The 22,497-nt window shown below is 39.6% G+C and overlaps 1 protein-coding gene across 1 annotated transcript in view; it reads left to right on the forward strand.

Annotated features, from left to right (window-relative positions):
- Positions 1 to 791: 791 nt before the first annotated feature.
- Positions 792 to 22,497, forward strand: part of MCTP1 (multiple C2 and transmembrane domain containing 1) — a 680,185-nt gene continuing 658,479 nt past the window's right edge. Inside the window, exon 1 of the mRNA XM_063453691.1 lies at positions 792 to 920. Coding sequence (XP_063309761.1) covers positions 837 to 920 — 84 coding nt within the window. The 5' untranslated portion in view covers positions 792 to 836. The remainder of the gene's footprint in view (positions 921 to 22,497) is intronic.

Below are 22,497 nucleotides of genomic sequence, written 5' to 3' on the forward strand. Positions count from 1 at the left end.
TAAATAAACCAAATTGAGTGTTTTGTGCAGAATCGATAACAGAAATGCGATATTTACCAACTTGACTATTTCAACCAAAATTTATAGCTCAATTACCTCAATGTCATTCAATATTTACTAAATAAACCCTCTCGGGTGATGTCATTTATTGGCATGTACTACAAGCATTAGCATGACATATTTTTTTATTTTTTTATTTTAAGTAGCAATTCACAATAATTTCCCTGTGAACAAACAATATATAGAAAGTACTAATAGGAAATAACATGAGCAAAGTCCATTGTCTATTAAATCACCATTAACAGCTCCCCTTCACTTAAAAGCAACACACAGAGTGTATCACTTTAAGTCCCTGTTACTTAGTGAAAGATAAATAAAATGATTACCATATCCCTATAAAGATATTTGGATGTATGCACTAAATGGTGATGAATTGACAAGAGGTTGGTACATTTTCGGTCATAATATCAGAAGGTGTAACATTTTACATTTGTTTGTCGCATCTCGGTTTTGTGACTTAGCCTTTATTTTTTTTAACACTTTACATCCCTTTCTCATTAGACAGTTATTATGTTTGTTTTAAATGCATGAACGTCATTCAAAAAAATCTAAGATTCTAGAATGTATAATTTTTTTCCACCTCATTTGGGCCTCTTACTCTGTAAACCTAAAAGTCATAACAGATGTAGAAGCCCTTTCACCACAAAATTATCCTTGACAGTAGGCCACCTCCTCCTCTCTTTCCAGTCACTCTTATGCACAAGATCTAATCACCAGTTTGTGCTGTGCCGTTTGCTAACTGTATTCCTGCACAGGGGATCCCAGCTCACATTATCATGTCGGATTTATTACTTTCACGGACTAGCTACACCAGCTACCTAGAGTCCGTGCAAGAACTAATCACCTCAACACATTTCATGGTAAGGCTTGCATTTTTTATTATTTTTATATAGTGTTCAATATTACTGTGAACAAATGGGGTTTATCAAATAATTCAATGACCTTCTTTGATCTAAAGATATATACACTACACAAGCATACGCTGCATGTAGTGCTGCTCCTGTCCCCCAAAACCCCAGTTTTGTTGTAGTAATGCCAATCGTTGAACACATTTTTAAAGAGCTGCAGACCTGCTGGAGATACATTTCCTTGCAATCGTTTGCTTATTTTCGAACATGCAATTGGGTTTCTCTCTTTTACCAGTAATAGCTCGTGGTGATTTCTGTCCGTGATTGGAGGGATGTGTAATCTGATATATTTGCATACACAAATGCAAATTGCTTAGCCTGAAATAGCCAGATGGAGCATAAGATCTCATTTCAAAATTGTTTCCCATTCAAATGTGTTATTCATTAATTGTGTTCGTTGTTGAATTCAGATGTCAGAATAGCGTTATACATTGTTCAGTTTAATGGTATGTGTTTACTAATTTTATATACAGCTATTCACATACGTCTTAGTATGTAGTACATGGGATATATTAAAAGTTACTGCCACTGTTCGAGTGGAGGGTCTTTGGAATATTTACCAGAGGTGAATTTTTACTTGCCAGGACTACATTTTCACTTGCCAATGACCAGTGGAAAGTGGAATTTTTGAGTTCTGTATATGTATAAAACATTATAATGGTGGGCAATTGCCTGTTCCACTGCACAAAGAGACTTGTTTAACACTAAAATCTCCCAGTACAGGACTCACTGTTGGGAAATCCCTCTGCTGATGCCAGGAGTGATGTCAGCAGAGGGAATCCCTTTGAGTTAGGGGTAGGGTTACTGTTAGGGTTAGTTTGTGCTTAGTGTTAGGTAATGGTCAATGCTGTTATAAGGTTAAAGCTGTTATAAGGTTAGAAATAATTTAGGGTTAAAGGCACACTCCACACACCTAAAGCATGTAAGCTTGCTGAAGTGCTTTGTGTGAAGACTATGTGCTCTCTTATTCATTTTACAAAAAATAGAAATAGAAATTTGAACTTTTATAAATGAATCTTGTTACACCCCCCTGGCTGTCAGTCAGACATCCGGTCCTGTTACTTACTGTTTTGGTTAGATTAGTGGAACTAAACTCAACAGTCAACAATAGCTCAGATCACCTGCCATGCAAAGATGTCTCATTAAGCTGCACTGTGAATTGTGATTAGACAGCCACAGAAAGTTTGGGCTGGGTAAGAAGCTATTTTAAGCTATACCCACAATGAAGCACATAATTGAATGCATGCATGTTTTTATCAGGGTATATCTACTAAACAGTGTGCTTTGTTGGGAGGGGGGGGGTGTAGTGGAGTGCCACCTTAGGATTAGGGGTAAGGTTAGGGTAGGTGTATAAAGTTAGTGTAAGCACAGGGCTATGGGTAGGGTTGGTATAGGGTTAACCTTTACTACCCTAGACTGTTAACAATCAGGACTGATATGTGAATCTATTTTGAGTTGCACTTGATGTTTACAAATTATTATAAGCAAAACTGTGAAAAAAAGTTTTGTTTTCATTTAAACTTTTAACATTTTATCCATACATAGTTTTTTTGTTATGTGTACAGAAAGGATAATAAAAGAGAGCCTTTTCTGTCTTTAAAAAAAACCAAAACTATATATATATATTATGTAAAGGGACAGTTAAAGATAAACCCCTAAATTATAGTGGAACATGCATATTGTACAAATTCTAGGTTTTGTTTTGGTTCCGAAGTTGAGCAATTAAAGGGTTACATTATTTATTACATTACTGAAACATAGGTCAAGTAAATTATTTGGACCCTAAGTGTTTTTTTCTGAGATATGACTGAGATCTTTTTTTATTTATTCAGTGTTCTGTTTGAAAACAGGGATTTCAGGTGGGGCCTTCTAGCCAGAAAATATGTTTAAAACATATCAGGTACAGGATATAAAAATGTGAAATCCAGATTGTCTCACCCCAAATAATCTGCCCATTAATTATCAGAATTCATCAATTTACCTTTATATTAAAGTAACCCAAAGTGTACGATTTAAATGAGCATTCTATGTAACACAAATGGGCAGCAGAATAATGTATAATTTAACTTATATGGTGATGGAATGTATCAGAGAATGCATGTATAATGTGTATGATTACTGTGTTTTTCATTTTAACAAATGTGTTATTTACTAGAATTTAATATGGTTATAGAAGTGATTCCTCTTATGTAGTATTAACGGACAACGACGTATGTACATACTTTGTACTGCTCATAATAGTAATAGTAGTGCTGCTATAACATTATGATTGTGTTACTTATGAATGTACCAATTGATTCTATTTTTTTTTTTTTTTATTTCTGTTGTCTTTTTTAAGATTTTATTTCTATTTTTCTGTATGACTCTATGGGTTCTTCAATAAATCTTGCCATTAGAAAATAATGTATTGTTTTGTATAGAAGAGAAAAAAAACCCACCTAAAATCTCTTAATGACCAAGAGTTATCCCCTAGTTTAGGTCAATAAATAAAATTCTACGTTTTTGCCCAGAAGATCCAAAATAAACCTGTGTCACTGTCGGTATTTGTGTCTTTCAACAGTCTCAGGTTCACCTGAATTGTGGTGGCTTTCGAATTCTGTCCCACTGGCCTGGGCTTGTAGGCAATGTAGAAAGACACCACCGAAAACACAGATATAATTAAATGCACACATGAGATGTTTAGGTAACTGAGCCCATTTGAGGATACTTTAAAAGTGACGTGTGCATGGGCAACCATATGTACGCACATGCCAGGCTGACCTCTTTCTTTTTGGGTAGGATTTTTGTTTTTTTTTTCAAACAAGCCTAACCCCCTCATTTCCACCTACTTTTTAAATGCATGCCTCCTAATTGTCATGTGTTCTGTAGAACTCTCCCAGTTTTAGGGTTTTGTCTTGTGGACACATATTTGTTCTCTGGATTTCCACCTCTGGGGACATCAGGGAATTCTACTCAGCAAGTACAGTGCAAACACTCCATTAGACATCTTCTCTTGCACAGTGCAGAGTGTGCTCGGGGCATTAAGCCTATGAGCAGATGATTTTATCAGCACTTTACACATGTGCAGCCATCGTGATGGTGTACGTTAATTTATTTTTTAGCCTTTTTTGAACAGGTCTTCCCCATTTTTTAGGCAAAGCACCATTTTAGGCTTTATAAGTGTCACAACCCTTGGCATTTCCTCTATAGGCCCATGCACCGCAATTTCATATCTCCTTGAAACTGGGACCATATTGAAACCATATTGCGAGGTATGTAAATGCTTAGTGAGTGCATTTTAAAGCAGACCTGTTGCCTGTGTTTTTAAAGCATTATTTGGCAACAATATGAACTGGTAAGATGTATGTACACATAGATATATAATTTGTTTATTTATATATTTATTTTTATTGAGTATACACTTACTCCAAATCATAGCTAGCAGTATTTTCCGTTGAAGTGATGACTACTGCCAGTATGTTAATTTAAACTCATAAGTGTACACAGAAAAAATATCACATGAGAAGATCCCAGTAATACCAGCTATAAATGACTGATGTAAATCAGAGGGCTTACACTAGTTGCCTGTAATGTAAGCACACATTGATTAATGACTGATGTAAATAGGAGGGCTTACCCATGTATTTCACTAGATTCTAGTGATGTCAATAGTCACTGATTGATGGCTGATGTAAATAGGAGGTCTTACCCATGTATGTGACTGGATACCTGTGATGTCAGCACAGCAGTCATTGATTGATAGCTGATGTAAATAGGAGGGCTTACCCCTGTTTGTGACTGGATGCCTGTGATGTCAGCAATTATTGATTGATGGCTAATGTAAATGCATATTTATTTTTATATACATAGTGTGTATTATTATTGTTTTTGTATTTTATTGTAACCTAATGTATCAATGCAATGTTTTGTGGACACAGGACATACTTGAAAACGAGAGAAATTTCAATGTATCTTTCCTGGTAAAATATTTTATAAATAAATAAAAAATAGGAGGGCGTACACATATAAGTGACTTGATACCTGTGATGTCAGCAGTCATTGATTGGCTAATGTAAGTAGGAGGGCTTACACATGTATTTGACTAGATGTTGGTGATGTCAGCAGTCATTGATTGATGATGTAATTAGGAGAATTTATCCATGTATGTGACTGGATACCTGTGATGTCAGCAGTCATTGATTGATGGCTGATGTACATAGGAGGGTTTACACATATAAGTGACTTGATACATGTGATGTCAACAGTCATTGATTGATGGCTAATGTAAATAGGAGGGCTTACCCATGTATTTGACTAGATGTTGGTGATGTCAGCAGTCATTGATTGATGACTGATGTAATTAGGAGAATTTACCCATGTATGTGACTGGATACCTGTGATGTCAGCAGTCGCTGACTGATGACTGATGTAAATAGGAGGGCTTACACATATAAGTGACTTGATACCTGTGATGTCAGCAGTCATTGATTGGCTAATGTAAATAGGAGGGCTTACACATGTAAGTGACTTGATACCTGTGATGTCAGCAGTCATTGATTGGCTAATGTAAATAGGAGGGTTTACACATTAAGTGACTGGATACCTGTGATGTCAGCAGTCATTGATTGATGGCTGATGTAAATAGGAGGGTTTACACATATAAGTGACTTGATAGCTGTGATGACAGCAGTCACTGATTGATGGCTAATGTAAATAGGAGGGTTTACCCATATAAGTGACTGGATACCTGTGATGTCAGCAGTCATTGATTGATGGCTGATGTACATAGGAGGGTTTACACATATAAGTGACTGGATACCTGTGATGTCAGCACAGCAGTCACTGATTGATGGCTAATGTAAATATGAGGGCTTACACATATAAGTGACTGGATACCTGTGATGTCAGCAGTGATTGATTGATGGCTGATGTAAATAGGAGGGCTTACACATATAAGTGACTTGATACCTGTGATGTTGTCAGTCACTGATTGATGGCTAATTTAAATATGAGGTCTTACACATATAAGTGACTTGATACCTGTGATGTCAGCAGTCATTAATTGGCTAATGTAAATAGGAGGGTTTACACATATAAGTGACTTGATACCTGTGATGCCAGCAGTCATTGATTGGCTAATGTAAATAGGAGAGTTTACATATATAAGTGACTGGATACCTGTGATGTCAGCAGTCATTGATTGATGGCTGATGTACATAGGAGGGTTTACACATATAAGTGACTTGATACATGTGATGTCAGCAGTCATTGATTGATGGCTAATGTAAATAGGAGGGCTTACCCATGTATTTGACTAGATGTTGGTGATGTCAGCAGTCATTGATTGATGACTGATGTAATTAGGAGAATTTACCCATGTATGTGACTGGATACCTGTGATGTCAGCAGTCGCTGACTGATGACTGATGTAAATAGGAGGGCTTACACATATAAGTGACTTGATACCTGTGATGTCAGCAGTCATTGATTGGCTAATGTAAATAGGAGGGTTTACACATATAAGTGACTTGATACCTGTGATGTCAGCAGTCATTGATTGGCTAATGTAAATAGGAGAGTTTACATATATAAGCGACTGGATACCTGTGATGTCAGCAGTCATTGATTGATGGCTGATGTAAATAGGAGGGTTTACACATATAAGTGACTGGATACCTGTGATGTCAGCAGTCACTGATTGATGGCTGATGTAAATAGGAGGGTTTACACATATAAGTGACTGGATACCTGTGATGTCAGCAGTCATTGATTGATGGCTGATGTACATAGGAGGGTTTACACATATAAGTGACTTGATACCTGTGATGCCAGCAGTCATTGATTGGCTAATGTAAATAGGAGGGTTTACACATATAAGTGACTGGATACCTGTAATGTCAGCAGTCATTGATTGATGGCTGATGTAAATAGGAGGGTTTACACATATAAGTGACTTGATACCTGTGATGTCAGCAGTCACTGATTGATGGCTAATGTAAATAGGAGGGTTTACCCATATAAGTGACTGGATACCTGTGATGTCAGTAGTCATTGATTGATGGCTGATGTACATAGGAGGGTTTACACATATAAGTGACTGGATACCTGTGATGTCAGCAGTGATTGATTGATGGCTGATGTAAATAGGAGGGCTTACACATATAAGTGACTTGATACCTGTGATATCGTCAGTCACTGATTGATGGCTGATGTAAATAGGATGGTTTACACATATAAGTGACTGGATACCTGTGATGTCAGCAGTCATTGATTGATGGCTGATGTAAATAGGAGGGCTTACACATATAAGTGACTGGATTCCTGTGATGTCAGCAGTCATTGATTGATGGCTGATGTAAATAGGAGGGCTTACCTATGTATTGGACTAGATGCCAGTGATGTCAGTAGTCACTGATTGATGGCTGATGTAGATAGGAGGTCTTACCCATGTATTTGACTGGATACCTGTGATGTCAGCACAGCAGTCATTGATTGATGGCTGATGTAAATAGGAGGGTTTACACATATAAGTGACTGGATACCTGTGATGTCAGCAGTCACTGATTGATGGCTAATGTAAATAGGAGGGTTTACACATATAAGTGACTGGATACCTGTGATGTCAGCAGTCATTGATTGATTGATGGCTGATGTAAATAGGAGGGCTTACCCATATAAATGACTGGATACCTGTGATGTCAGCAGTCATTGATTGATTGATGGCTGATGTAAATAGGAGGGTTTACACATATAAGTGACTGGATACCCGTGATGTCAGCAGCCATTGATTGGCTAATGTAAATAGGAGGGCTTACACATATAAGTGACTGGATACCTGTGATGTCAGCAGTCATTGATTGATGGCTAATGTAAATAGGAGGGTTTACACATATTAGTGACTGGATACCTGTGATGTCAGCAGTCATTGATTGGCTGATGTAAATTGGAGGGTTTACACATATTAGTGACTGGATACCTGTGATGTCAGCATCACTGACTGATGGCTGCTTTAAAAGAGATCAATTACAAATCCATATGCTTAAGATTTACACCACTACCATTAAAAAGGGTTACACCTAGTTCAAATTAACTTCATTTTATCTTAAGTAGAACTTTTAAATAAAATCTATATTTTAAAAATACAACTATCATAGGCAGATTTTTTTTTAATATATCTTTCGCTGCTTTGCTTAAATCTGAACTTGTCGGCATGATTTAGAAACACTGTAAAATTCAAAACACCCCCAAACACTAAAAACACAAAATCTATACAAAACAGACCAAGAAGTCTCACTAGTTTGAAGCACCTGTTTAAAGATTTATCCCCTTAAGGACACATGACATGTGTGACATGTCATGATTCCCTTTTATTCCAGAAGTTTGGTCCTTAAGGGGTTAATGTCTTTTGTAAGTTATAAAAAAAAGACTATATTTTACACAGTTTGTTGAAATACATGTATTAGTCATATTACTGAAATTCTACTGTAAAATAAGAAAATTTTAAATTTTGAGGAAAAATAGTGAAGTTCTACTCTACAAAAAGAAGAAAATTAAAACAATTTCAGTGAATACAGTGAAGGTGTGACTATAACAGAGTTGGAGAATGTTTACAAATCAAGCTATTTCTGCCTAAATCTTACAATTTGGTGTTCAATACACTTAATTTCAATGTTTAATGAATGAGCACAATTGGGCTCCATTGTGGTGAGTCGAGTAGCTCATTTCAATATTTAGTTCTGCGTTTAGAATGTTGACTATTTTAATCTACACAAACTGTCCAAAGGGGGTGTCATTTGGAGGCATGAACTAAAAGCATTGCTATAAGCTATAAGAAATATCAAGCACCTTCTGGTATTTTTCCTGTGAATGCAGTTTAAATTGTTTAAGCAGACCAACATCTATGCACGTGGTTCTGTCACTCAGGAGGTCTGTTTAGCCGAGGAACGAGAGTATCCAAAACATAACATTAGCAAGCATGCAAATGTACCAGGTGTTTCTGCCCCGTACTTACTCAAAAGGCACATTATTTGCATTGACAAAATGATCAGTAGCATTCAAATGAATATTGGCAACGTTATTAACATTTCAAAGTATACGTGTGCTGCCTCTGATTTGTGTGTTACACAATAGGGAAACTGTATGTTTTGCTTAAAGGGGAATCGCGTTTCTCCCACACTCTACTGTTGGTTTATCTCAAATGAGAATTATCTAAAATTTATAGTGAGTTCAAAGTTTAAATCAAAATAACTTCATTTTAAACATATAACTCACTTAGATCATTTTCACAGTTCAGCCTAAAATATGAAATTGTCTTTAGCATTTTCCAGACAATTCTCACTTTAGTAAATTACAGATATTTGAGATAGGACTGCCCTTTAAAACCGCAAAATAGTCCCAAAAAAGGTTCCACAAAATGCAGCATGAATGTGTTTTTTAATGTGCTTTTGGTTGTAGAATGCCATCACATTGCATTTTGCTTGTAGAATGCCATCACATTGCATTATGGTTGTAGAATGCCATCACATTGCATTATGGTTGTAGAATGCCATCACATTGCATTATGGTTGTAGAATGCCATCACATTGCATTATGGTTGTAGAATGCCATCACATTGCATTATGGTTGTAGAATGCCATCACATTGCATTATGGTTGTAGAATGCCATCACATTGCATTATGGTTGTAGAATGCCATCGCATTGCATTATGGTTGTAGAATGCCATCGCATTGCATTATGGTTGTAGAATGCCATCACATTGCATTTTGGTTGTAGAATGCCATCACATTGCATTTTGGTTGTAGAATGCCATCACATTGCATTTTGGTTGTAGAATGCCATCGCATTGCATTATGGTTGTAGAATGCCATCGCATTGCATTATGGTTGTAGAATGCCATCACATTGCATTATGGTTGTAGAATACCATCACATTGCATTATGGTTGTAGAATGCCATCACATTGCATTATGGTTGTAGAATGCCATCGCATTGCATTATGATTGTAGAATGCCATCGCATTGCATTATGGTTGTAGAATGCCATCACATTGCATTTTGGTTGTAGAATGCCATCACATTGCATTTTGGTTGTAGAATGCCATCACATTGCATTTTGGTTGTAGAATGCCATCGCATTGTGGTTGTAGAATGCCATCACATTGCATTTTGGTTGTAGAATGCCATCACATTGCATTGTGGTTGTAGAATGCTATCACATTGCATTTTGCTCAGATACCAGCACTTTAATAACACTGTGTGCCTGGATAGCTCTCTTTGGATGGTCTGTGGGGCTGGCTGTTAACCCAGGATTATATGTTTATTTGCAAGTCACTGTTCAAAACCAGTGACACAAACTGGGTCGTTTAGAGACCCTACATATAGGGTCAGCTCATATTCTAGGAGCGAAGTAGGCAGTGAAGACTGTAAGCATGGAGGGGACTGTTCTGTTCATCAAACGGGCGGCCCTGCTCATCAAAGGGGGTGGGTCAGTTCAGCACAAAGGGCGGCCTGCCCACCCATTAAGGGGCGGTTCCGCCATCAAGGGGATGGCCAGGCTAATAGCCTGCCCCCTCCAGCAGACGGTGCATGGAGCGCTGCTGTAGTTATTACATCTTTGCCATGCCCTGTTCTGTCTTCATACTTTCAAAAAAATGGCAGAGAAGCGAGATAAAAAAATAAATAAATACATTTTCCCACGATATGACACATTTGACATGTGTTCTAGATACCAAGCTGTGCAAGAATGGTCTTGCATGAATTGGAAGTATAAAATATAGAGTAGTGTAAAAATCACAATTAATAGCTAACTTTAGCCATTGCCAATCATGTAACTAGTTGAATGTTTCAGTATGGTGGAAAATCTGAGTTACTCAGACGGACAAGGTAACCTTTAACAAGTAGAGTGCTAGCACATAATTTAACTCACCTGCACTGTGCAGAGTGCTCACATGGAAATGAGCTCCAATATATCACTACAGAAATTACAATTTTGGTTTTATTTACTAAAATGAGTATTTGAAGAATTCCATGTTTTAGATCAACATAGCAGACCTTTTTTTGATGTTTCATTGTTTTGGTCTCAAATCTTGCAATTCCCTGCTCTGTGAAACTGCAAAGTAAAATGCTAGAAAACATCTATTTCTGTTTGGCAATTAAAAATAAAATCATGCAAAGGTTTTTTTTAATTTTTATTATTGTTCTTTTTTTCCCCCTCAAATATATCGCAGAAGATAAATAGCTCTGATGGATGATTTTGGCCATCTGTGAATTATGGGATTAAAAAAATAACAAGTACTTTAATTACAGTAACAGTTGGTAGGGTAGATTAACAATTTCATAAATTACTGACAGAAGAGATACAATTTATATCCGAAACACCTGTCCAAATCTTGTTAGCTGTATTAAAGGTTTGTTCCAGACCAGATCAAAATATCAGCACCTTAATATCATAAATACACACAATTGAATAAGAACCTATTTTTATATGGTAGAACACAGCACAGGCATTTTTATTTCACTAAATCAATGGTGGTGGTCGCGGTGGGGGGGTCTTAAGCTTTTCATTCAAGATCCAAACGATGCACATGCATTGCTTGGCGAGCTTTTTTAAAAAAATTTAAATTACCTAAGAACAAATTTCCTCTATTGTTATTATATATAACAGAACAAATTCTGCAAACATCTTCATTAGTCTATTGAACGGAGAACTTCATTGCATTGATAAGCACAGTGATGCTGCAGTAAGGAATTTAAAGGAACTCTATAGTCACTAAAACAACTTTGGCTTAATGACGCAATGTTGTTGTAGAGATCATACCCCTGCAGTCTGATTGCTCAATTCTCTGCTATTTTGGAGTTAAATCATTTTTTTTATGCAGCCCTAGCCACACCTCCCTGCATGTGACTTATACAGGCTTCTTAAACACGTCCTGTAAATAGTCATCTAATGTTTAGACTTCCTTTATTGCAAATTCTGTTTAGTTTAGAATTTCCTATCTCCTACTCTGTTAATAACTCACTAGACATTGCAGGAGCCTCCTGTGTGTGATTAAAGTTCAATTTACAGAGCAGGAGATAAAAACTTTTAAAGTAAGTTACATCTGATTGAAAATGAAAGCATTCTCTTTTCATGCAGGCTGTGTCCGTCACAGCCAGGGGAGGTGTGGCTATGGCTGAGTAAACAGACGCAAAGTGCTTTAACTCATAAATTGCAGTGAACTGAGCCGCAAGACTGCTGGGACATTATCTAAAAATAAAAATCACTTTATAAGCTAAGCCCCTTTAATATGGGCAATAGACTGGGGCCTAATTAATATGATTTCTTTCTTTCACCTATTGGGGACTATCTGAAATAGCAATTTTGAGTCCCAAAACTGGAATTAAGAACCTCTGCTGTGTATACTACACAGGTTCATTATTTACCCGTGCAGACAGCACCATGTGGTACCTGAAATCGTAATATAGGGAGACTGGTGCCAATAGTTTGCTACTGCAACCATTGTCAGACTAAAACACCTACAATCCTCAGCCAGCCAATGGCATGGGAAAGCTCCAGGAAGCTCCATGGATATGATGAGACTTTAAATCCAGCATTGAGTTTCCCATGGCTGGAGCAAAATCAATTATCTTTGTGTCTGGAAAAATTAGAAACGTGAATTTAATGGAGGATAGAAATGTCAATAACAGCCTGCATAATATCTTCATAACCACATTAATAAATAATATTTAATAATAACAGTCACCAAAGATGACTTCATAATGTAATCATCTGAAACAGAATAACCAATATGAACAGTTGAATAGCTCTTATAGATTTTTGATTACGGAGGTTCCAGTGGATCTATTATAGTTCTTATTTAGTGCTGCTGTTTCAGCCATACCTTTCCCATCATGTTCTCTCATAGTATAGATCGTTTATAGAAAAACGTGGTTGCAGGATGTGACATGCACTTAGTTGTGCCTGTGTTAAAAGCTATTGTGATTATGGACCCACTTACCAATGTACTCAGTCAGTAAATGCACTATGGGCAGAATCAGTATATTGCTAATGTGGAAGTAGTTTTGTTCAGATTGTTAAAAAATGGTTTGATTAAGAACTTAGGGATGGGCCCTGCAGCCTAAAGTGTAGTGGTTATAGTGCTTAGACTGCCCTCTAACGAATAAAATAAGGATTGGAAATGTGGTTAGGATATGTACCAATAAAATGAGCATTGACCCCTTTGTAATTTCTCAGATAAAATGGTGATTACTTTTTGTTAGGTTTTTTTTTTTTTGAGTGTGTGTTTAAATCAGAGATGCAATGTATTATAAGCAAAAGAAATTGGATTTTTTTGAAAATATTTTTTCGGACCTAATCTACTTGAGTAATTTTGCGATTTTGAAACCATATATTAAAAATTTAATATCGATGCAGACTATTGCATTGATTTACTAAGTGGTGTATAAAGAGCCACACAGAGTGACACTGAGAAGTCAGTTTAAAGATCTGTGGTAGTGATGTCGCGAACATAAAATTTTCCGTTCGCAAACGGCGAACGCAAACTTCCGCAAATGTTCGCGAACGGGCGAACCGCCATAGACTTCAATAGGCAGGTGAATTTTAAAACCCACAGGGACTCTTTCTGGCCACAATAGTGATGGAAAAGTTGTTTCAAGGGGACTAACACCTGGACTGTGGCATGCCGGAGGGGGATTCATGGCAAAACTCCCATGGAAAATTACATAGTTGATGCAGAGTCTGGTTTTAATCCATAAAGGGCATAAATCACCTAACATTCATAAATTGTTTGGAATAACGTGCTTTAAAACATCAGGTATGATGTTGTATCGATCAGGTAGTGTAAGGGTTACGCCCGCTTCACAGTGACAGACCAAACTTCCCGTTTAACGCACCGCAAACAACCGCAAACAATCCATTTGCACAACCGCAAACTCCCCATTTGCACAAGGTTGGATACCAAGCTAGCCATGTCCCGTTCCTTGTCCTCACTGATGTCATTGAAGGTCTCTTCCTCCACCCAGCCACGTACAACACCAAGGGTCCCCGAAAGGTGACAACAAGCCCCCTGTATGTTTTTTTTAATATACACTACTGTTACACCAGATATGAGTTGCACTGGTGTGGCACTGTGCCCTGGCAGGCCCTGAAACGCACACGTGTGAAGGAAACTGACTGCTATTGTATTATAGTCAAAAAAGGTTTTTGTTTTTTTTTAAATGCAAGCTATTGTGCCCCAAAACGTTTGTGTGTGGGGGTGCTGGAATGACGTGGGCCAATGAGAGCCTAAATCAACTTTTGGCTCCCACTGCCCCTTTAAGAGCGAGCTCGTGACTCGAGCCGTGCTCCTAGTGCCAGGCGGGCCACGTGACCGCGGCTAAGTCAGAAGAGGAGATCCAGCCACACGCGGCTCAAGCTTGGGAGCCAGGTTGGTCCCAGGATAAGGTAAATACAGCCACAACCACTTATCCCAATCACACACCTTTCCTAACGTCCTATCCCATTAAAAGCATATTACCGCGTATTTAATAAAACAGATAGACCCCCTACTTCATCCAGGTTACCGATCGATGGTTCTACATTCTGAGCCCTCTCTGATTTACTGTACACGACTATTCGATATTCCCACAAATTTTATATAGCATTTTATGTTTGTTTGAGACCACCTTAAAAATATTGGATATCGCTAAAAATCATGATCACTATATACTTTCTCTACAAACCTCTAAAACGAACCAAACTACTCATCCATCCACTATAGCACTTTATCCCACCTAGAACTAGTGCCTAGTTAAAATACTTGACTCTTACTTACCCACACTCAGTCATGCCACACACATTTCACCACTACTCTCACTGAATCACTACGGCTAAATTCATCTTCTACATCAGAACACTACTCCTAAGATTGGGTTGTATCCATGTCTCGGGTCTTTCATTTAGAATAGGGGCAGCTTCGGTCTCCTTCAACACTGACACTCCAGTGCATATTATTAAAAGATTGGGCAGATGGAAATCCTCAGTCTACAACCGATATATTCCTCATCCCGAGAAAGAAATGAGGAAAGCTTTTAAAAGTTTGGCTTTGTAAATTTGATGCAATAAGTGTGTTTTTCTTTAATACCTTTTCACCCTCTTTGCATGAACCCGATTTACATATATTACTAATATGTTTCTGAACATATATATTATATTATTCACTCACTCATTCACTCACTCTCTGCGCCGGCCTAAGACATCATGCTGCCTAGGTCCAACGATAAATGACTATGGGGGATAATGTATAATAAACACAGGTTACTGGCTATGGGGGGATAATGTATAATAAACACAGGTTACTGGCTATGGGAGGGATAATGTATAATAAACACAGGTTACTGGCTAAGGGGGGATAATGTATAATAAACACAGGTTACTGGCTATGGGGGTGATAATGTATAATAAACACAGGTTACTGGCTATGGGGGGATAATGTATAATAAACACAGGTTACTGGCTAAGGGAGGATAATGTATAATAAACACCGGTTACTGGCTATGGGAGGGATAATGTATAATAAACACAGGTTACTGGCTATGGGAGGATAATGTATAATAAACACAGGTTACTGGCTATGGGGGGATAATGTATAATAAGCACAGGTTACTGGCTATGGGAGGATAATGTATAAAACACAGGTTACTGGCTATGGGAGGGATAATGTATAATAAACACAGGTTACTGGCTATGGGGGGATAATGTACAATAAACACAGGTTACTGGCTATGGGAGGGATAATGTATAATAAACACAGGTTACTGGCTATGGGAGGGATAATGTATAATAAACACAGGTTACTGGCTATGGGGGGGGGGGATAATGTATAATAAACACAGGTTACTGGCTATGGGGGATAATGTATAATAAACACAGGTTACTGGCTATGGGGGGATAATGTATAATAAACACAGGTTACTGGCTATGGGGAGGATAATGTATAATAAACATAGGTTACTGGCTAGGGGGGATGATGTATAATAAACACAGGTTACTGGTTGTGGGGGGATAATGTATAATAAACACAGGTTACTGGTTGTGGGGGGATAATGTATAATAAACACAGGTTACTGGCTATGGGGGGATAATGTATAATAAACACAGGTTACTGGTTGTGGGGGGATAATGTATAATAAGCACAGGTTACTGGCTATGGGGGGATAATGTATAATAAACACAGGTTACTGGCTATGGGAGGATAATGTGTAATAAACTCAGGTTACTGGCTATGGGAGGATAATGTATAATAAACACAGGTTACTGGCTATGGGGGGATAATGTATAATAAACACAGGTTACTGGCTATGGGGGGATAATGTATAATAAACATAGGTTACGGGGCGGGGTCTGAGCGTAGAGCTGAGCGGACGCATGCTGGCACAGCTCCCGCTCTGCAGGGTGCTCAAAGCGACTAAACTGCACGAAATAGCCCAGAAACGTTAAAAAACGGGCCACCAGCAGACGGGTAAAGCAACGCTGAACGTTCTGATACCAGACATGAAGCTACCACAGCCGGATTACCGTGAGTCGCATTCAAGGCCTAGCACGGCAAGCAACCTGAATGCCGGGGGAGGCGGACGATCCCCCGACACAGGGACGGCTAAGCATGACAGCTCTCCTGTTCCCCTGCTACCCCCCCCTATGGACCGGTGGGGGTCATCCCGGTCCCCGCTGGAAACTCATACTCACCCGCCACGGGGAGAGACACCGTCTGACGGCAAGCTACACGAGGCGCCCAAGATGGCCGCCATGCACCATCTCGGGCAACACACAACGGATCTGAGGCTCCAGCAATGGAGATCGCACTTTGAGACCCGGTTCGATCAGATCTGCGAAGCATTTTGGAGCAGCCTACAACATAGGCCCCAATACCCTCAAGCAAAACGAGAGATCGCACCAGCGGCAGTCCACCTGTCCCACTCCAGGCAGAGGACCCACGCGGGTGAGCACCCACTCCGCCACGCTTCCAACCGGAAGGCTCCCTGCGAGACGCAGAACTCCGGGAGCCAGGTACCCAAAAGACGAAGACCTGCAACCAGGGGCGTACCTAGAGCATTTGGCACCCGGGGCGGACCCTGAGTGAGGCACCCCCACCCCGATCACATAAATTTCATACACTCCCTACACATAAAAACCCTGCACCCCGATCACATAAATTTCATTCACTCCCTACACATAAAAATCCTGCACACCCCCTTAATAAAAAACAAAAACGTGCACAACCCCTCTTAATAAGAAAAAACCTGCACACACCCCTTATAAAAACCCTGCACAACCCCTTAACAAAAAACAAAAATCTGCAGTGCACATCCTCCCTTAATAAATAGAATACTGCAACCCCCTTAATCAAAAAAACCCTGCACCCCCATTATTTAAACCTCCCCCTTTAATTCTTTAATCCACAGCCCCTTTTAATTAATCCTCACTCCCCCCTTAATTAATACACCCCCCTTAATTAATACACCCCCATTAATTAATCCACACACCCCTTAATTAATACACCCCCCTCAATTAATCCACACACCCCTTAATTAATCCTCACTCCCCCTTAATTAATACACCCCCTTAATTAATACACCCCTTTAATTAATACTCACCCCCCTTAATTAATCCACACCCCCTTAATTAATACACCCCATTAATTAATCCTCACTCCCCCTTAATTAATACACCCCCCTTAATTAATCCACACCTCCCCTTAAATAATACACCCCCCTTAATTAATCCACACCCCCCTTAATAAATATACCCCCCTTAATTAATCCTCACTCCCCCTTAATTAATACACCCCCTTCATTAATCCACACCCCCCTTAATTAATCCACACCCCCCTTAATTAATACACCCCCTTAATTAATACACACACCCTTAATTAATCCACACCCCCTTAATCAATACACACCCCTTAATTAATCCACACACCCCTTAATTAATCCTCACTCCCCCTTAATTAATCCACCCCCCTTAATTAATCCACCCCCCTTAATTAATACACCCCCCTTAATTAATCCACACACCCCTTAATTAATACACCCCCTTAATTAATCCTCACTCCCCCTTAATTAATACACCCCCCTTATTAATACACCCCCCTTAATTAATCCTCACTACCCCCTTAATTAATCCTCACTACCCCCTTAATTAATACACCCACCTTAATTAATCCTCACTCCTCCATAATTAATACACCCCCCTTAATTAATACACCCCCCTTAATTAATCCTCACCCCCCTTAATTAATCCTCACTCCCCCTTAATTAATACACCCCCCCAAATTAATACACCCCCCTAAATTAATCCTCACTCCCCCCTTAATTAATCCTCACTCCCCCTTAATTAATACACCCCCTTAATTAATACACCTCCTTAATTAATCCTCACTCCCCCTTAATTAATACACCCCCTTAATTAATCCTCACTCCCCCCTTAATTAATACAGCCCCCTTAATTAATCCACACCCCCCTTAATTAATCCTCACACACCCTTAATTAATCATCACTCCCCCTTAATTAATACAGCCCCCTTAATTAATCCACACCCCCTTAATACACCCCCTTAATTAATACTCACCCCATTAATTAATACACCCCCCTTAATTAATACACCCCCCTTGATCAATTCTCACCCCCCTTAATTAATCCTCACTCCCCCCCTTAATTAATACAGCCCCTTAATTAATCCACACCCCCCTTAATTAATACACCCCCTTAATTAATCCTCACCCCCCTTAATACACCCCCTTAATTAATCCACACACCCCTTAATACACCCCCTTAATTAATCCTCACTCCCCCCTTAATTAATACACCCCCTTAATTAATCCACACCCCCCTTAATACACCCCCTTAATACACCCCCTTAATTAATCCACACTCCCCCCTTAATTAATACACCCCCTTAATTAATCCACACCCCCCTTAATACACCCCCTTAATTAATCCTCACTCCCCCCTTAATACACCCCCTTAATTAATCCTCACTCCCCCCTTAATTAATACACCCCCTTAATTAATCCTCACCCCCCTTAATACACCCCCTTAATTAATCCTCACCCCCCTTAATACACCCCCTTAATTAATCCTCACTCCCCCCCTTAATTAATCCACCCCCTTAATTAATCCTCACCCCCCTTAATCCACCCCCATAATTAATTCACACCCCCCTTAATACAGCCCCCTTAATTAATCTACTCACATTTTGATGATGCCTTGACCGACTGGGTGCCTCACCGCCCGGATATTGGAACCTTCAGCTGGATATCCGTGAAGGCGGGCTGACGGCGCTGCGCACGACGTCATCACGGTGCGCGACGCCGCGGCCCGCAACACTCCTCCCCCTTCTCCTTCAAGTAAGTCCCGCCGGGCCGCAAAGGTGCTGCGGCTGTGCGCAGCCGCCGCAGCATAATGATGGGGGGTGACACATGACACTGGACGTCATGGCACCCCCCTAGTCAGTGGCACCCGGGGCGGGCCGCCCCCCCCTTAGTACGCCACTGCCTGCAACATCTAAATCCGCTAAGCGGCGCCGCACAAAGCAGCGAACAACTGGGAGGAGATGGGGAAGGAACGGATACAACCAGCATGGGAGCCGACCCGGCTCTGATCCTCCATACCAAGTGGAGACCAAACGGAGAGACCCGAGCGACCATTCTCATGAATGGGCCACACGTCAAGCGAAGAGACACCCCATGCAGGGGGCCAGAAAGGCTGCTTACCGCTTTACATGCCCGGCGAGATTTCCGAACCGAGGGATTGGCTGAATCAGAGACACTCTTTGCACAGCGGACACTGCAGCTAAACTCAGAGCCCGCCATGATGATGATGGACGCTGTCTTGCCCTAAAGCTACACCATACCGCAATTACCATACCGTTCTCCAGCGGCCACCTCACCTAGCACTGTATGACTTTCTGACCTCTCAATGCATACCTCATATTATGTTAGGCTTGCGGTACCCTGTTTCTAAAAGTAATTTGTGAGCAAGTTCTATTAATCTCCCTCAGCATAATTGAAAGCTATGTAGCAAGTTACCAATGTTCACCCTACTCTATATCTTACAAGCATGAATGCACATCTAGATATTATAACTATAAAAGCAACCGCAAAAACATTCTCAGCCAGATAGGCACTGTTTACACTGTTTACACGGCGTTCATTGCTACTGTACATGCTGGAATCATAGCATGCCTTACACATGAAGCTGGATGACCCAACACAATAGACAGGCAATGCTAGACAGCACTCAGTTTATGAACCTTGATATGTTACTAATCTGTTTCTATTTCTAAAAAAATGTGTGATTAAGTTATGCCCTGGTGGATAAAATTAACTAAGCTTACAGAAATCTGTTACTAATAACTACTCCTGAAGCATGTGATTCCTAACTGCCTCCCTACCTAGCCTGTTTAGAACTAACCTTACTGTTATTAATGTACACAGCACAGTCGAGGTATTATAGCCACTTTCAGGGTCAGTTAGCCATGCCTAATGTAACTTTACCAAGTTAATCACTTTTGTTAACCTAAACGTTTAATGCTAGCCTGTTCAGCAAGTACTTGTATTATTGTATTATTTTATTACTTAACCTTCATGTCAGTTTACACACTGCTCTTCCACGCTTTATATTGTCTCTTATACTGACATAGCTGTTGATTAACCTGGAACCAAGCCTGAATCTCATACCAAAAAATGTGCAGATGTAACCTATGCCGATTAATGACCGGTACCTGCTGTTGTGGCAGTGCCGGAATGTTTGTCATCATTATGCACGCAAAAATAAAGAATTTAAAAAAATAAAAAAAATAAAAAATAAAAAAAATAAACACAGGTTACTGGTTGTGGGGGATAATGTATAATAAACACAGGTTACTGGTTGTGGGGGATAATGTATAATAAACACAGGTTACTGGCTATGGGGGGATAATGTATAATAAACACAGGTTACTGGCTATGGGGGGATAATGTATAATAAACACAGGTTACTGGCTATGGGAGGGATAATGTATAATAAACACAGGTTACTGGCTATGGGAGGATAATGTATAATAAACACAGGTTACTGGCAATGGGGGGATAATGTATAATAAACACAGGTTACTGGCTATGGGGGGATAATGTATAATAAACACAGGTTACTGGCTATGGGGGGCTAATGTATAATAAACACAGGTTACTGGCTATGGGGGGATAATGTATAATAAACACAGGTTACTGGCTATGGGGGGATAATGTATAATAAATACAGGTTACTGGCTATGGGGGGGATAATGTATAATAAACACAGGTTACTGGCTATGGGAGGATAATGTATAATAAACACAGGTTACTGGCTATGGGGGGATAATGTATAATAAGCACAGGTTACTGGCTATGGGGGGATAATGTATAATAAACACAGGTTACTGGCTATGGGGGATAATGTATAATAAACACAGGTTACTGGCTATGGGAGGATAATGTATAATAAACACAGGTTACTGGCTTTGGGGGATAATGTATAATAAAGACAGGTTACTGGCTATGGAGGATAATGTATAATAAACACAGGTTACTGGCTATGGGAGGATAATGTATAATAAACACAGGTTACTGGCTTTGGGGGATAATGTATAATAAAGACAGGTTACTGGCTATGGAGGATAATGTATAATAAACAAACACAAAAAAAATAATAAAAAAAAGAATGCAGCTTCAGAATTAATCTAAATTGTATGCTGTCTAGGAGGTGGGAGGGTCTGGGAGGGAGGGTCTGCTGCTGATTGGCTGGAATGTGTCTGCTGACTGTGAGGTACAGGGTCAAAGTTTACTCAATGATGATGAATAGGGGCGGACCGAACATCGCATATGTTCGCCATCCATGGCGAACGCGAACATGCTATGTTCGCCAGGAACTATTCGCCAGCGAACCGTTCGGGACATCGCTAATCTGTGGCAGTCGCTATCATGGCTTACTAGATGGCTTCTGAATGGAACTACGCTTTTCCAGCTTATCGATTTTCCAAGTATCAGTTCAGGCTTTACACAATGCTAGCAAAACAACAAGAATGACATTGTTTGCAGATATAAATAGTGAAAGCTGTAAAAAAAAAATAAAAAAAAATGAATGTCATGACCCTGGTGTGTATACACAGCCACGCTGAGCCATTAACCCTTTCTGTGCAACTTGAGAAAAACAGGATGCCAAAAAAAGCCAACCTATGTGGCAGGGAGACATTTTTTCGACCACGTGGTCTGCTTGATCCCACACAATAAATGAAATAGCCAAACACAATTCAATGGAAATCTGTTATACCACACTGCAGTGAGACTGTTAATGACACAGCTGGGTTTTTTCCTGGACCCTCTGCTACAGATCTGTAAGCTGTGCTGTCTGTGTTGCTTTTTCATAGCAACTCATGGTCAGAGAGGACACCAAAACTTGGCACGAACAAAGCATAACTATAACAAGGCACAACTAATGTCACCCCTATAATACTGCAGCACTTGACAGCCCCCATACTTTCACTGTAAGGGGAAAAACA

This window comes from Pelobates fuscus, chromosome 5 (genome assembly GCF_036172605.1).
Source record: "Pelobates fuscus isolate aPelFus1 chromosome 5, aPelFus1.pri, whole genome shotgun sequence".
Taxonomy (NCBI): Eukaryota; Metazoa; Chordata; class Amphibia; order Anura; family Pelobatidae; genus Pelobates; species Pelobates fuscus.